This window comes from Mercenaria mercenaria, chromosome 4 (genome assembly GCF_021730395.1).
Source record: "Mercenaria mercenaria strain notata chromosome 4, MADL_Memer_1, whole genome shotgun sequence".
NCBI classification, from domain to species: domain Eukaryota; kingdom Metazoa; phylum Mollusca; class Bivalvia; order Venerida; family Veneridae; genus Mercenaria; species Mercenaria mercenaria.
This window is the reverse complement of record NC_069364.1, coordinates 32,881,109-32,899,012: the sequence shown is the minus strand read 5'-3', so window position 1 is coordinate 32,899,012 and position 17,904 is coordinate 32,881,109. Positions and strand designations below refer to the sequence as shown.

The window sequence follows — 17,904 nt, the reverse complement described above, 5'->3', positions numbered from 1 at the left end:
CTGCGCAACGGTGGAATTTTCTAGGTAAGTAGATCAGTTAGGTTATGCTGCCCTTCAATTTGACCATACTGACACATTCTCTATGCAAAGCTACTTATATACAAAGTTACATTGCAATCGCTCACTCCTAACTCAAGTTACTGAACGGAAATCAAAGGTTCACGCCGTCCACACACCCCACTCCTCACCCCGCCTCCCTGCCTACGGCATCCACCCAATCTAATAACATTTTTTTTTTTCAAAATCTTCTGATAACCCTCAACCTATGAACTAAACTTCACAAAAATGACATATTGCACTTCTAAGGTTATGGAAGGTTCTTCATTTTGTGACAGACGAACTGGCGGACGGACCAATGGGACAAAACATAAGACCCTTTGATAACACTACGTTATGGCATTAATTCTTGCATAAAACCTTTGTTTTTTGCCGATTTCGGGCATGCACAAACAGGGAAAAAACGTGTACAAACAAGGAGATTCTCGTGAGCACGCGCTGTTGGTGAACGTTTTGAATATGCTGTTGCGGGTCCAACGTAAGCAAATTATGGATCCCGAATCAATTTTGGCCGAAGTCGAAAGGTCTGAGATTTATGAAATCTTTTCATCTGCATTTTTATTAAAAATATCATTTTTCAACCTAACTTTACTTTAACTTGTAATAAGTGCTACCTCTCTTGATACGCGACTGCATTGACGTTCCGTATTATTGTATTATTACGCGTATTTGACTCAAAGTAAGTTTACACGCCGCGATTTAATCCCTGAAAATGATAGGCAAACAACATTTACAAAAATACAATTTCGTTTTCCAAATTAATTTGAGTTGAGAAAGTTGACATGCTAACTTTAAATCTTACACTAAAACTTTAAAAAAATGTTTGTGTCTACTTTACACATCTATGCAGTCTACTGATGTAGTGATGGTGTGTAATGTAAAGCATAAACATGACGAAGCGTTAAGTTTGAATGATTTTTCCATAGTTAATGAACATTTGATGAACAGAAGGTATTTATTACATATTTTTCAATTTATTTGTAGATCTCACCAACAATGTTTGAGTTTATAAATCCAATCTAAGTTGATTATATCGATGTTGGAAACATTCAAATTTTTGTGTTTATCAAACTTTGATCGCGATGGGGTGGGGTGCAAAGCAAAATTTTCTACGTTATAGGCCTAGAGATTTCATTTTTTACGATATGAAGAATATAGGTATCGATATCAATTTCTATTAAACGATAATGTTTACATTTAAAAAGCGTAAGGGACAGACTATAAATTTAAACCAAGCAGAATTGTGTTCTGTCGGCACCTCACCTGCAAATTGTGTAAAGACAGGATGCCGTGTATGCCCTATTCTCATAATTCCGAGCCTCTAAAGCCAAAGTTCCTACCGATATATTGGAAAAAGGGGGAGTCATACTTATTTTACATATATTTAATATCAAAGAAATTACCACATCAAGAATGTCCGTTCGGCATGTATAAAATATGCACTGTTTCTGTAGGCCCTGGAAATGCATAAATAAAACATGTGTCCATAACAACCTGAAACGACCGACTTCGATCAGCTAATGTCAGCTGAATAGTCGTGTTTTTTTCGATATTTCCAGCACTTTAGTTGTGTTTTATGCAAGAATAGCGATAACACACGTTTGTTTTGTGAAACAACATCTGCAGAATCCCGCGGGCTATGTTGGTGCACTCGCCCTACGGGCTCGTCCACCAACCAATCCCTTGGGATTCTGCAGATGTTGTTACACAAAAAAACGTGCGTTAACCCTACATTACAATATTTCTGATAAAACTGTGTTGGTTTGATTGCTGGCGGAAATAAGCCGATCTGAAAAATAATACTCCTAAAAATTCATGGAACTTGACAAAAATATTAATCACAATTATCTGCGTTATTGTGAGTTGGGTTTAACGTCTCACCGGCTATTGTAGGTCATATGGTGACTTTGCAGTTTTTATGTTGGCGGAAAATAACAGATTATGGGCGGCCATCTAAAGCCACCGAACTTCTGTAAGCAAGCTTTCTTACATTAAAGAATTCTTCACCCAATGCGAAGTTTCGAACCTGCAGCGAAGAGGGGCAAGTGATTTGAAGCCAAAGATATTAACCACTCGGCCAGGGAGGTCGCCTGCGTGATACTGTACTCGACAATTGAACAAAACGATAACTTGACAACAATTTTAACTATTATATAAAAATAAGAACATAAGCCATGTATATAGGTCACATAGGTTATCTCATATTCTACGTGGACGTTCACCAGAACAATAAGACACCGTCAGTAGGTGCTCTATTTGTTAATAATAACATGGCGTAACCTTTCCTTATGTGACCCACTTGTTACTTGTCATCCAGTATATAAACAGATCTGACAGTTGAGTCTTAAAATTTTACCAACACTTTTACTCGTTTGCTTAGGTAAGTTCAGTTTTACTTCTGTTATGAGCCTTATTAGATTTAATAAGCATTTATACCTATTTTGTGTTCGACTGAAACCCTTATATTGTAAAGTTATTTGTTTGACCTCTCCCAAATTAACATTGTAATATATATATTATCCTATTGCGTACTTGTTATGCTATGATAAGATGATAGTCTGGTATATGTTCTCAAAACTCTCCCTTTCTTTTCGTTCTGTAAGATAACTTTTTAAACGACTGATGAAATGCTCGTACAATACACATGCTACGCTGTTTTCATCTGATATCATATATTGCAAAGTTTAGACGTGTTAAATATAAAAATCACGTGTAACATTTTAATAATCAAACAGTCATCGTCATCATCATTATTACTGTCATCATCATTATGATTACAATCACCATCGTCATCAACCTGATAATCTTAATCCTCCTCAGTATCATTACAACACTATTGTTGTTACCTATTATTACGATGATAGTACGCTTATTTCCGATATATTGTCTACAGAGGAAACTGATATGTAGTCAATATTATATATAATGGTATGTAGACACATAATTCGACACTTTACTCTATAACATTGGTTTTGTATTTACTTTCGACGGTCATCTATTTTGTTTTTATTGTAGAGATTTTTTTTTCTGAGTGGAAATGAGACTGCTTGTGTTTGCTTGTCTGTGTTACTTAGCAATTGCTTTTCCTAACGGAGCGCCTGACATTGCCTGTAAAGAAATGATTCCAGGTCACCTTCCAACAGAAACATCTGGAGAAAACCCCTTCAAGCTGAAAATATCTGCCACGTCTTACAAACCAGGAGATGAAATTTCGGGTGAATGAAGTCAAAATATTTACTTTGCAGTAGTATTTCATCCATTTGCACTAGATCATAGGACGTAATGCTAGAAACATCTCCGAGTTAGATTAAGCCAAGCTTTAATTACATTTTAACCTCTTCATTTGTCAAATAAACAAAACTATTAATAAAACGTTTTCTTATGAATCAGACGGCATGGTTATGAATTCAACATGCGAATTCAACAAAAGTCATGTACATTAAACCGTAAAGACACTAATAGACCGTCATTTTGGCGTCTCCCAGAACCAGTCTCTGCCAGTATTTGATTGGCTCTATCTGAGTACAAATTAGCAAGGTTGCATAAATCAGGTTTCATAAGCTTACTGGTACTTATGATAAACCCGAACAAAAAAATGAGTTTTTTACGTGTAAATTTTTTATTTCTGCAATTTGTAATCAATGGTCGGTATCAAAATAAAGCTTAACATTTGCTGCAAACCTTACATAATTCAAATTTATATTTAGTTAGCAAACTCACACGAAGTGAGGCCCTGAAAGGGGTTTGTAAAATGGGGACTGTACGAAGGTTGACTGATGATAAATTCGACCACTTTGTCATTTACAAAATTTTCTTCGTAGCATTATATTGAAACTTTCCCCAAAAGCTGCAACAGTCATTCCTGATCAAGTAGTGAAAAGTGACCCAATGTCAGGCCTTCATGTGGCGACAGTGAGCATACGCAAAAAACACCATCTTCCCCAGTAATTTTGGATAAATATTTTTATACAGATAAATGTAAGTCATTTATTTATACATAATATTTACCTTTTTTTTACCCCAGTTGGTGTTGTAAGTGGAAACTATTAGATGATGTGTTCAATTTTATAAATAACCGATTGCAATCGAATATTTCCAAGGTGATCGACTTTATCATCTGTCCGGGTTTATCATCAGTACCAGTAGATGTATTTTTAAAGAGTCCTCTATAGCTTAATTAGTTGTTGCTTCACAATCAAAAGGTGGCGAGTTCAAACAGCACAGGAGGCTGTACTCTCAATATACAAAATAAATATATGCTTTTGGTAATGCCTATAAAATCAGATCTTCATACAGGGGCAAAGCATGCAGATATTATTTATGGGAGTTTTCATAATAGAATCTCATAATATCTTGTTTAAGGAGAGAACTACTAGAAAAGGAAACGATGTAATATTTCATTTCGATTAAAAAAATGTACAGTATAAAGTTTTGTTTTAGGAGGGCGTTCCTCCATACAGAAACATCCATTTTCAAAGAAAGGTTTTTGTTTGTGACATGTAGTTTCAGCATATCTATACCATTCCATTTCAGCCTTATCATGTGTTTTGTTTTTTTAATATGCTCATTAACAGTAAAACGCTCCATTTTAGGGGAGCTTTATTCTGCAGACAACATGACGTTCAAAGGATTTCTGATAGAAGTAGGATCAGCGCAAGAAGTATCGCAAAAAGAGGAAGGTGTAGGGGAATTTATAAGCTTAGACGCCACTCTACAGAAACATGTTTGTGGAAAGGTGATTGGATAGTATTGTTTTGTAAAAATACCATTTATGAGTTTTATCATTTATTTTCATACAAAGAGCTCTGCAAAAGTCCTGGTCTGTTGGGTTCTCCTATCAAAGATAAGAATGCAACATACCATTAGACGAAAAAGATATAATGAAGCTTTTTTGCATCTCAGTGCAAATACATAATTATTTAATGAAAATTCTATTTCAGGCTGGACTTACTCACATTAGTAATAAGGACAAACAGCTCATAAAATTTACATGGAAGGCACCGAGTACGTCTGCTGGTGATTTGTCATTCAGGTAGTTCAATATTTGCCTCCTTTAAACGTTAATGTAAAAGTCCTGCTGTTTAATAGCAATGTAAACCGAGGTTCATTGCAATTCTGTTGATACTTCCTAGATCAATGTTCTTTATAATATATGCACACAGTTGTTCTATAGAATGAGACTTCTGGAACAATTTGGTATACAAATGTACACTTACCATGAGTAAAAATTCTCTCTATTTAAAGTATGAAATTTCAAAATAAAAATTCTTTCTATAGAAGCACTGGCACCAGACCAGAAAGAAAATGCCTCTGTACATGTTATATCCTACCCCTAGGTGTTCTGTTAGAACCATGGTCATGAACGAGAAAATATTCTAACTCATTTCAATCGCGCATTTCATACCTAAAACGCGCAGTTCGTTAAATGAATACTATGGATATTGAACAAGTGGTAATTTATCTTCCATTGTGTACCGGTCACGTTTCTTCAATATTTCTTATCTGAAAGAAACAACGTGTAGTTTATAATTTTTTCAACGTTACACAAAAATCTTCGTTGAACTTCCCTAGTGAAGTTCCGGTCTAGATTACAAAACCATTCTGATTGGCTGATGTGAAAATATATGTCAGTCGTCGTTTAACTACACGTGTACGCTAATATGTTTATATGCAGCATAAATGTGCAATATGAATTAAATAAACAGTACAGATGTATACCAATGTATGACTTAAAACTTAAAAATCATATATAAGACGAATTTCATTCATCATTTCGAGTTTTATTGTAAAACTGGGAATATTTTGCATTCTGGATTTGTTTATTTATATTTCGCCTAAAATATGCACACTACTGTGACCGCTAGACCGGATGCTTATTAGGGAAGTTATATTATTATTATTATTATTATACCAGATATATATAGCGCCATTTTCATGATAAACACGTTCAAAGGCGCTGTACATATAGAAGTTCACGCTTGTTTTTTTTCTGTAACGTTAACGAAAGCATAAAATATGTGGAGTATCTCTGCAATATGAAATATTGAGACAATGTGACTGGTGAACGATGGAAGATGAATTACCGCTATTTCAATATGCTGGGTACCCATTCACCGAACTGCGCGTTTTAGGTATGAAATGCGCGATTGAAATGAGTTAGTATATTTTCTCGTTCATGACCATGGTTCTAACAGAACACCTAGGGGTAGGGTATAACATGTACAGAGGCATTTTCTTTCTGGTCTGGTTCCCAGTGTACAGAAGTATGTATTGTTCATGTTCACTATGTAGCGTTCGGCATTGCATATTCTACGGAATCTGTGTTCACAAAACATTTTCAGTCTCAGCTGAGTTTGATAACGAAACTTTATTTGTCATTTATATCTAAGTAGCATGTTTAAAATTAGTCAAGTGACTAATTAGTACTAATTAGTGACTAATTAGTACTGATGGTCAGTCTCATTTGGAATTTAACCATGAAGTTTTAGTAAAACTGATATTAAAATTTCAAACTCAAACTCAGCTGAGACCGAAAAATGTTTTGTGAACACGGGGCCAGCAGTTTTTTTCTTCTACATCTGTGAAAGGCGAGAGGCGAAAACGCGATGTCCCTAACAAGATTCCGTATTAATAACACTCATACCCACGCCAACGCTATTTCATCCGCAAATCCACATGCTTGAAAATTTATTATCGTTCCATTTTATTATCTTATATCATTTTGATTGCTTATGTGAAACGCGTTTTGGTGGCAGGGTGTCAGGATACTTTTAAATCGGAAAACCTGACTCAAAACCTTTGATATTTCTATAATCATATTTCATGGTTGTGATCACGTGGACGATACGGTATTATCTGATGGTGCCATTCGTCTGTCTATTCATCTGTCAGCAATTTCGTTTCCGAACAATAATTTAAGAATGTTTTGGTATGAGAACCTAAAACTTGTCACGCCCATTACTCAAAGCTAGTGGTCCCTATTGATTTTGCGGTTAGTTTGTCAAAGATCAATGTCGTACACCATATTTAAGGACGTCTTGATTGACGATCTTTAAACTTAGTATGTGCATTGCCGATGCCAAGTGAATAAATGTATATATCTTATGTATCACTATGTTATACCAATTTTGGTCACTATCGGATTTGGAGGCACTGGGTCAAAATGCAGGGTCACAGCACTGGCAAAAAAAATGAAAAAAATGCCTCTGTACATGTAATACCCTACCCCGTAAGAACCATGGTCATGAACGGGAAAATATACTAACCCATTAATTGTGTACTATGGATATTGAAGAAGTGGTTATTTATCTTCCATTGTGTACCGGTAACATTTCTACAATATGTCTTATCTTAGAAAGTTTCATCAACGTTACAGAAAAAAAAACTGATGAATTTCCGTCTAGATTACAAAACTATTCTAATTAGTATGTCAGCCGTCGTTTAACTACACGTGTACGCTACAATGTACGTGTATACGCAGCATAAATCTGCAGTGTGAATTAAATAAACAGTACAGATATATACCGATTTATGACTTCAAATTCAAAATCATCTGAGAGTTGAATTTCATTCATCATTTTGGGTTTTATTGCCAGGTCGAATGAAACGCACTATAATAACTGAGAATATTTTGCATTCTGTCTTTGTTTGATTACATTTCGCCTAATATGTGCACACTGCTGTGACCTCTGGACCGGATGTTCATTAGGGAAGTTCACGCAAGTTGACAAAAGCATAAAATATGTGGAGTATCTCTGCAATATGAAATATTGAGACAATGTGACTGGTGTACGATGGAAGATAAATTACCGCATGTTCAATATGCTTGCTACCCATTCATCGAACTGTGCGTTTTAGGTGAGAAATGTGCGATTGAAATCGGTTAGTGCATTTTCCCGTTCATGACCATGGTTCTTATAGTATACCTAGGGTTAGGGTATAACATGTAGAGTGGTCTAGTGCCAGTGAGTCACAGTGACTGTTAGTACAAAAACTGTTTCTGTCCAATATTTTAAACGCATTGACCTGCGTCTTTCAAACATGGCATGTGTATTGTCCATAGACAGCACACTTACCACGGAGCCCTCTTGAGTTTCATTTTCTCAGTCAATGGTTATGGTCAATGCCATGCGTAATAATCAGACAATCACTCGCTGTATATCTGCCTGCTGAAGCCTTCAGTGGTTCTATTCAAAGCTGCCTTCAGGCGAGTATTCTCAGCTTAGTGGTGCTACTGTTTTCTTCAGTTTAATGAAAAAGATCTTCCTACAGTTATATGATATCTTACACTGATATTCAAGATATTTTTTTATCTTTTTTTCAGGGCTACTGTGGTACAGCAATTCTTTCCAAGTAAATACTGGTTGGGAGCCTTTTCTGAAAGGATCAAGGCCGCATGAGTTTAACGCGTGTTTTCTTATAAAATCACCATTCTAAACCATTATTTGTCCAACCTAGTTGCGTGACATAGATATTATGAACACGAAGACAAGTGCTTTGTTGTCCTTAAGACATATTTATTATCATGTTTTATTGTAAACAGTTCATAGCCTATTATAAATCCGATTCTCTTTTGATCTTGGGACAGAAGATATAACATTGTGTATCTTTAAACTTTTTTGAGTTTTAAGGTGATATCTTCCAATATTTGCAAGTATCGATTAATGATATCAGTTTGTAATAAAACAGGTTGTATTTTAGTTTCTGTCAGAACTCTAGTGCTTCCTGAGTACCTTTTTATTACCTTTCTTTGAAGTTAAGCTAGTTGGCCACAAAATTTTGGAAAGATATTGGGCGATCAAAGACCGATCCTGTCAGACGCCAAGTGTGAGCTATGATGCTGTCCTAGTCAACAAGCCCGTGGCAGTCCGTGCCGGCACCATAATCTTAAAGCTTGCTGTCCAAATATAGAGTGAAAAAAAATCAGTACCTTTGTTTGATTTCTCATAGTTTGACATATAACGTATACATCTTACATATATGCAATAAGAAAGTAAATGAAAAACGGATAACCGTTGTATTACATTAAGTTCAAATACGAATTTTGACTGACCAGGATGAACACCCATTTTTAGTAATTTTTGCAATCTTGTCGTTTACTCCCTCATTGCCCACCTTGACCAATTGTTTTATTAAGCTTTGCAATGTCGTCATCTACCCCCTCATTGCCCATTTAACCACTTGTTTTTGTAAAATTTTGCAATGTCGTCATCTACTCCCTCATTGCGCACTTTGGTCAGTTGTTTTAGTAAACCTTGCAATATCGTAATCTACTCTCTCATTGTCCATTTTGGACAATTGTCTTAGTAAACTTTGCAATGTCTTCAGCTACTCCCAAATTGCCAATTTTGACCAGTTGTTTTGGTGAACTTTGCAATGTCGTCAACTACTCTCTTATTGTTTATTTTGACCAATTGTTTAGTAAGCTTTGCAATGTTGTCATCTACTCCCTCATTTTCCACTTTGATCAATTGTTTTACTAAACTTTGCCATGTCGTCATCTACTTTCTCGTTACCCATTTTGACCAGTTGTTTGAGTAAACTTTGAAATGTCGTCATCTACTCCCTCATTGCCCACTTGGGCAAGTTTTTTGAGTAAACTTTGCAATGTCGTCATGTTCTCCCCCATTACCCATTTTAACCAATTGTTTTAATTATATTTTCCATGTAGGCATCTACTCTCTCACTGCCCACCATTTGGCCAATGTTTAAATAAACTATGTTATGTCGTCATCTATTCTGTCTATGCCCATTTTGACCAGTTGTTTGAGTAAACTTTGCTATTTCGTTCTACTCCCTCATTGCTCACATTGGCCAGTTGTTTTAGTAAACTGTGCAATATCGTCATCTACTCCTTCATTGCCTACTTTGACAATTGTTTTAGTGAACTTTGCAATGTCGTCATATACTCTCTTATTGCCCATTTTGACCAATTGTTTGTGTATGCTTTGCAATCTCGTCATCTACTCCCATATTGCCTACTTTGATCAATTGTTTTAGTGAACTTTGCATTGTCGTCATATACTCTCTCATTGCCCATTTTGACCAATTGTTTTAGTAAACTGCAACGTCGTCATCTACTCCCTCATTGTCCACTCTCACCAATTGTTCTAGTAAACTTATACATGTCGTTATCTACTGTCTCATTGCCCACTTTGACCAGTTGTTTTAGCAAATTTTGCAATGTCGTCATCTACTCCCTCATTGCCCACTTTGGCCAGTTGTTTTAGTAAACATTGCAATGTCGTCATCTACTTCCTCATTGCCTACTTTTACCAATTGTTTTAGTAAACTTTTCCGTGTCGTCATCTACTCCCTTAATGCCTACTTTTACCAATTGTTTTAGTAAACTTTGCAATGTCGTCATCTACTCCCTCATTGCACATTTTGACCAATTGTTTTAGTAATCTGTAGTAACATAACGCTATTTACATTTTTGAATGCCAAAGTACAAAACTCTGTAATGTCATATATTGTGTGTACGTCGGTAACGTCGGTCAATCAAAATTCATTTATTTATAGTTCATTCAAAATGATATGCAATTATGAACTTTTGATTGACAGTTTTTCAGTACGGAAGCAGAACGATGCACTATCATTTGGTAGCATGTGCAATGAGGGGTCATTCTGGCCATTCAGTTACTTATAGTTACTAATATCAAGATGACGTTAAAAAGACTTTTAGAGACTATTCCATTTTTACGATGAATTTGCGAACGGGTCGCTTTAATAAACACTGATATGAAGTACTAGTGCGTCACACCTGTATCAATACTGAACATATAAAAACCGTTAGCCTACGTACGAAAATATAAACGCGAAAAACAGGGAATAGAAAATTCTAAAATCTGGATAAGCGTTAGATACTGAAGATGTTGACTACAGTGTGCGTAGCAGTGATAGTTTGTGTTGGAGTTTCAGGTTTGTACTGTATTTTCATTTAAATTGTTTCTTTTAGACAATTTTCCTCAACCGCTGGCATTGTATCAAAGTTAATTATGCTAGTGTTGTTTTTATTTTTATTTGTTTTTATGTTGTTTGGTTTAACACGATTTTAAACAGTATTTCAGTTAAACTCCGTGGTATTTGAACCTAGTCAGTATTCCTGTGTATTAATGCAGTACAAACATGTTGTCAACAAGCTAGTAATTCAGCCATAACGATGAGCATAAACTTGAGCTCTATTCAAAGCTATTGCCTCTCAATGCAAAACTTGAGCTCCGTCTATTTCGCTGAACGAGACGGGCTGTGCAAAAGTAGAACTAAGTTTATTTTATTGTCATCCATTTGTTCTAGAATAAAAGAGTTACAGTGCTCAATAAAGGGTGTGTTCTACTTATACAATATTTGCCTGGTTTCAGGACTAAGTCGTATTCTGATTTATTCGTGTGCTTTATCCGGTGCGCCGCCAATGCCTTTATTGATTTACTTAAGCATGCTGTATTTCCTAGATAAATAGAGAATATTAGGTTACTGTCTGATAAATTTAAATTTATTAGGCGAGTCGAAGAAAATATATTAGGCGAGGCTCTGCCGAGCCTTATATTTTTTCGTAGACGAGCCTAATAAATTTAAATTTATTCAGACAGTAATCTAATATTCTATTTATCCTACCTGTTCAGAAAATTAGGGAAAAGTCGTTGGAAAGAGCAACAGCGTGCAGACTTGACGTCATATAATATGACGTTTGCTAGTGTAATTCAGTTTGTGGAAAATTGAAAAAATGTAATAACTTTTTTGTTTCTGGATAAAAACTTTTGATTTTACCACTTATTTTCTTAGTTAGAACATTTCCAATACAATGATAACAGTTTCAATGAAATATTCGGAAAAAAATTGTTTTCAAAATTTCCGGCTGAAGTGCCGTAAAAGTGAAAAATAGCAATAACTTTTTTGTTTCAGGATAAAAACCTTTGATTTGACCACTCATTTTCCAAATTCAGACATTTCCAATACAATGGTAATGATTTAAATGCAAAATTTTGATAAAATAAGTGATTTCAAAATTTCCCGCAAAAGTGATATCTTGACACTGACTAGATAAAGCAAAGTTTATTAGGCAGGCTGATATTGCGCTATGTCTTATATGAGGGTAGGATAAAAGAATTTACATAGCAAGTTCTTGTAGCTACATGAAACAATAATACATCAATCAAATAAGCGAACTATATGTTGTTTGTGGAAGCCTTATCATAAAACAAGTCGCATGGTACTTACCCTGTTTGTAGAAGACTGCACTTATCCTATGTTTGAATCTTTTATCAGTTGCGCTTCCAACAACGGAGGCACCTGTGATGCCGTGCATTTGCACAATGGAGTACATGCCTGTTTGTGGTGTGGACGGGAAAACTTACGGCAATAAATGCGCATTGAATTGTGCGTAAGTATTTTATAGTAAATTAACCAAGTTATTTGCTAAAAATGCAGTGCCTTTTCTTTACTTTTTGAACGGGTATGCCTTTTAAAGAGAAATAAGTTATTTTCGTAAATATTAATGTCTGCATTAACATTTTTAAAGTTGTTTTGAGTGTGGTTCTACCTGTCCTATATTCAGTCGTCCGCCCGCCCCAATGCCGGACAGAACCGAATGCCTGTATTTACGTGTTATGTTGTTTGGATGTCTCGTCCTGTTGTGACGAGGGCGACATAGTGACGGGACGAAACTGATAAAGATAAGGCGCAATAAGTATGAGTGTTTATAAGATCTGCTAAATTCTGAATAAATTGCAAATCTATATGTGGCAGTGATTTCTAGTTACTGTCTTTACTATCTAGTAACTGCTCTAGTATATTGCGGTGTATTCTGACTGGCATAGTCCATATATCAAACGAATAACATTTCTTATTGATGTCCCGCGGGTTTTAACAGAAAGTTTAGCTTGTATGTATATTCGTACGGGTTTTATGACCGAGTGGGTCCAATGACGAAACTTATCAGAGATCCCACTCGGTAATTTACTGGACTTGTGAAGGGGACCGGTGGTTCTACCCAGGTGTCCGTTCGTGACGAAATAATGCACGGAGGGGCACATGGGGTCTTCCCCCACCATCAAAAGCTGGAAAGTTGCCATAATTATGAACTATAATTGTGTCGGTGCGACGTTATACTCAACAAATTAAATTAAATAATAATTTAACATAGGCTTTGGAGAATTTTCAACCTGAGAAGAGTAACAGGTTTACAATATCCCATATCACCTGAGCACGTCCGTGTTATTCGTTTATCATATCCTGATATATTTACCAAAGAAAAAATAGCTGCAACGCCGTTATCTTATTCGATACAGGTCATATTTTTTTGTAAATTTTGTAAAAATGACCGTAAGCTTCTCAGTCTCCTGATCGTCTGTCGGTAAAGTGAACAATTAAAAAAAGCTTCTGATCAGCTTATGATCGCTTGATTGTTTGGGGTATACGGAACGGATAACACTCGGACTGTTGACATTCAAAACAATTATCACACCTTATTTTTGTTCGGACTATACTGTTTACAATGACCGTACAATAACAGGAATTGAGGACACCGGTGTCCTATGGAGAAATATCATCATCATCATCATCATCATCCAGACTGAGGGAAATATTCCAGCCGGAATGCCTAGTACCCTGGTACCATATCTAGTTTATAAAAAAATAACTGTTACCTAAACATTTCATTATTAAGTTACATACAAGTGTACAAATAGAGTACTTGACAAAAAGCAGTTTATTATTTAAAAAACATTGTGTTAAGAAGCGTGCCCTTTTAGATTTCAGAATTATGTATTTAAGCCATAAATAACATTGTAAAATTTTAAAATCAAATAACTTTTCAAAATCTAAGTACATTGTACCTGGCAATAAATTTTAAAATGTCATGATTAAGTACTTCGCAATAAATTGTTATAATTCGTCTCCATTTGAGTGGGGTGTAATTAAACCAGACAGTAATAATTCCTGGCTTGTATACTTAAGGTAACAGCCTTCACGGTGGTAGTTTAGCTTACCTTCTTACCGCAGGTAGACGAAAAAGTTAAATTAGATATAAATGCGTATATGGGATGCGGGGGTTTCACAAACCCATTTATTTTGATATTAGTTTTAAGTTTGAGATTATGACTTAATGACACGGTAAACATAATTATTATACATGTAAATGTAAATCGGTAGCGGAAGTAAACGCGGACATTACGTTCGTTCCGACATTTCATATACTGAATGGACCAATTACATCAAACTATTCGAGTGTTCGGAATTAAATCTTATGTTTATGAAGATATAAATGAATACTGGTCTTTTTTAAAGACCTCGTTCTGTTTCGTTACAATAATAATTGTATTATTGTTTATTTTAAAGCGGTGTGGAGCAAGCCCACGCTGGTGAATGCAGACCTCTGTGCGCATGTCCACGCATCTACAAGCCCGTTTGTGGACAGGATGGAAAAACTTATCCAAACCAGTGCGAACTAAACTGCGCGTAAGTATTTGCAGAGCTTTGCAATGACTTATGCATATGTCATAGGTTATAGCCGTATGAAAATGTTCGATACATGCATTTATGACGAATTGAAATGTATCTACCTTCAGGAAACGTAGAACTTGCAAAAGAGAGTGCACTCCGAGCGTGTATGTGTTTAGGGTTATTTATAGCAAGCAGTCGGTATGAGCGATTCCTCCAGAAGACACGGTGTTAGTAATTTTAGTCAGTGCATGATACAAAAGACACCCCCAAATCCATAGCTTTCCCTACCTCTTTAGAGCCACATGTGTAAAGCACCCAGTGAGTACCAAACATTACATCTTGGCTTCTTGGAACAATCATTATTTCTTTAATTACCAATGCGCTCATGCTTTGCAAGGCACAATACATGTAAACAAAATCAAAATTGTTTCTTCACATTGTGATTAGTATGCGGATACATTCCCTGTTATTAAAAGTACTGAAATGGGAGAAAAGGGTATAAATACAGAGCTACATTAACGAATAAATATAGTGTTGGAACTTTACTAGTATTTTAGTAGTACCAGCAAATGCCAGACTAGTTTGTCACGGAAGCCCACTTATTTAGCTAAGAAAGTAGAACACAATGCTTTGATCCAGAGGTCGCGGCTTCGATCCTTAGCAGCGTTGTATGTTCACCTTGTAGTGTTCCGTCCATCGTCCTACACGTCCGAGTCATATGGAGAAGGTGTTTGTGGGTTGTGTGACTTTAACGTCACATGTTAAAATATTTATAGGCCATATGGCAACTTTTTGGCTTTTGGTGGTGGAGGCCGGATAACCCCAGTTACCCCTCCGAGCAATATTTCATCACAGGTGAGAACCTGGGTAGAAATATCGACCTTCCGTAAGCCAGCTGGACGAATGTCTTTACTCTACGCCAGGTTTTGAAACCACAATGGTAAGGGATGGTAAGCGACCTTAACTTCTCAGCCACGAAGGCCCCATTGTTAGTATTATGCGGAGAATAACGACTTACGTAATTCAAAATTTCAATTTACTATATCGAAGATCAGATTTATATAAAAACATATGCCAAAGTTTTGGATGGAAGTACTGATAAAACCGTTTGGCTGAATAAAACTGAAAATTTTAGACGTTTATATATATTTATACTATTTAAGGTAATTCTGCTCGTTTGATAAACCGGAGGTTATATAGCGTAACGTCAATTATCCAGAAAACGTAGACAAAAATCTGTTCGCGAAAATGTGATGAAAGTTGTGATTTTCCCATAGACTCTCATTATGAAAAATTGCGCGAGGTCCAAATTTTTCAAATCAGTCTAGCAAAAAATCAAGCACACAACCCTATTTTTTATTTGCTGATCCACATTAGGTAGAGTTTAGATCCATATTAGGTGGAGTTAATATCCACATTAGGTAGAATTTGGATCCACATTAGGTAGAGTTTAGATCTACTTTAAGTAGAGTTTATATCCACATTAGGTAGAGTTTAGATCCATATTAGGTGGAGTTTAGATCCATATTAGGTAGAGTTTAGATCCACATTAGGTAGAGTTTAGATCTACTTTAAGTAGAGTTTATATCCACATTAGGTAGAGTTTAGATCCACATTAGGTAGATTCCATTCCTATCAGTTTAAGAAAAGACAAACTATTCGCCTTTAATTAAAAACACGTGACAACTTGATACTTACATCAGAAAACGTAAAATATGTTTATTTTAGTGGTGTAGCACTGTTTGAGGAGGGACCATGCATTGCAACTACCCCTCAGTTCGATTTTGCACCTGAAGCTCCATGTATTTGCACATTTATCTATCTACCGGTGTGCGGTGACGGCGGTGTGACGTATGGTAATGACTGTACCAGGAAATGCGCCGGGTAAGTTTCTGCTGCCATTTATGTGTCTGTACACGGGCATTATGTGTCTGTACACCGGCATTTGGCTCATTTGTTTGGTCAGTAATGCTGCATATAATACAAACACCCGTAAACATTTCATAATCAATCCAGAACCTATTTACCATAGAATATACACGCTAAAGAAAGGCACCCTATTCAGCGGTTTGGTATTTTATGACGGCCTGTCATTTTCAACCAGAAATGATATGGCCACATATCTAGAAGACATCAATGCACGTTAAAGATTCCATTTACTTCTTAGACGACAATGTTCGTTTCTGACAATAGCGTTGAAATATGTTTTATTTCTCTATCTTTTGATTAGGTACGTTTGTATGTTAACACATTTGTACTGAATGTCACATGATTTAGTGACTGTCGCTGCAGTATCCATACACAGATATATGATCAGCGGCAGTTCACTTTGTGTTAAATTTGTAGTCTATTGTGTGTTTTGTGTGTTCAATGATGATATCAGATAATTGTATTCTATAAAGTATGTATGTGCTTCTATATTTCAGCGCTGGCCTGTTGCACGACGGTGCATGTGATGGAACAGAAACAATAGCACTTACCAAACCCCCAGCGAAATAGGAATTGTTGGTGCAATGGATTCAACGAAATAGTGAAAACTATTAATATTTGGAATTCTATATTTCATTACAATCATAAAATAAAATGACTTAGTTAACTATCCAGAACTTGATGCGTATTACGTTCCGTTGACTGTCTGAACATTTTAAAGAATCAAATACAAATGAAATAAAGGAGGAATTACAATAAATTAGTTTTCATAGTGTGAACTTAACAGGATTTCAAATATTAAGAGTTGGCCTCTTTTAGGTTCAAGCATGTAACGTTATGTGTATTTTTATCACCTTTGTTCACCATTTGAATGTAATACTGCATTTTTATATGCAAATATCCATTTTGTGATAAATAAAGAACTTAGATTTCTTATTGTCTGATGAATAAAACGCTAAGTGCAACATTGAGTACCCACGCTACAAATGTAGACCTCAGCTCCAAGTATGGTGGCTGATTTCAAGTATGGTGGCTGATTTCTACCATTTTCGTGTTGTCGTGTTGGCAGGGCGAAAACACGACAAATTTTACGTGAAAACTAGACGTTTAAAGGTCGCCGACACGACAGATTTATCAGTCGAGTTTTCGTGTTGGCGGGTATAAATATGTCGTGTCGACGCCCTTTATTTGTCGAGTTTTCATGTCAGCGGGGCGAAAACACGAAAACTCGACAAATTGTGTGTGTCGTGCTTTCGTATTGTCGTGTTTTCGCCCCGCCGACACAACAACACGAAAACATGACAAATATATTATTTATGGAGTTTTCGTGTTGTCGTGTTTTCGCCCCGCCGACACGAAAACTCGACAAATTATTTATGTGTCGTGCTTTCGTGTTGTCGTGTTTTCGCCCCGCCGACACGACAACACGAAAACACGACAAATACAATATTTGTGGAGTTTTCGTGTTTTCGCCCCGCC

General features: G+C 36.0%; 2 protein-coding genes across 2 annotated transcripts; both read left to right on the top strand.

The window, feature by feature from the left end:
- The first annotated feature begins 2,276 nt into the window (after positions 1-2,276).
- LOC123551413 (putative defense protein) lies at positions 2,277-10,982 on the top strand. The gene is made up of 5 exons (XM_045340341.2): positions 2,277-2,437; positions 3,073-3,272; positions 4,650-4,792; positions 4,998-5,089; positions 8,381-10,982. Exons 2-5 carry the CDS (start codon positions 3,095-3,097, stop codon positions 8,454-8,456), a joined length of 489 nt encoding a protein of 162 aa, XP_045196276.1. The 5' UTR covers positions 2,277-2,437; positions 3,073-3,094; the 3' UTR covers positions 8,457-10,982.
- On the top strand, positions 10,837-17,359 carry LOC123551412 (serine protease inhibitor dipetalogastin-like). The gene is made up of 5 exons (XM_045340340.2): positions 10,837-10,977; positions 12,322-12,436; positions 14,392-14,511; positions 16,225-16,380; positions 16,923-17,359. Exons 1-5 carry the CDS (start codon positions 10,929-10,931, stop codon positions 16,993-16,995), a joined length of 513 nt encoding a protein of 170 aa, XP_045196275.1. The 5' UTR covers positions 10,837-10,928; the 3' UTR covers positions 16,996-17,359.
- The last annotated feature ends 545 nt before the right edge of the window (positions 17,360-17,904 follow it).

What these genes read in the sequence shown, in the direction of transcription:
- LOC123551413 (XM_045340341.2), top strand. Translation starts at nt 3,095, where the DNA reads ATGAGACTGCTTGTGTTTGCTTGTCTGTGTTACTTAGCAATTGCTTTT. An exon ending in ACCAGGAGATGAAATTTCGG is followed by an intron (nt 3,273 to 4,649) that starts GTGAATGAAGTC and finishes GCTCCATTTTAG; the next exon opens with GGGAGCTTTATTCTGCAGAC. An exon ending in AGAAACATGTTTGTGGAAAG is followed by an intron (nt 4,793 to 4,997) that starts GTGATTGGATAG and finishes ATTCTATTTCAG; the next exon opens with GCTGGACTTACTCACATTAG.
- LOC123551412 (XM_045340340.2), top strand. Translation starts at nt 10,929, where the DNA reads ATGTTGACTACAGTGTGCGTAGCAGTGATAGTTTGTGTTGGAGTTTCA. An exon ending in AAATGCGCATTGAATTGTGC is followed by an intron (nt 12,437 to 14,391) that starts GTAAGTATTTTA and finishes TTTATTTTAAAG; the next exon opens with CGGTGTGGAGCAAGCCCACG. An exon ending in TGTACCAGGAAATGCGCCGG is followed by an intron (nt 16,381 to 16,922) that starts GTAAGTTTCTGC and finishes TCTATATTTCAG; the next exon opens with CGCTGGCCTGTTGCACGACG.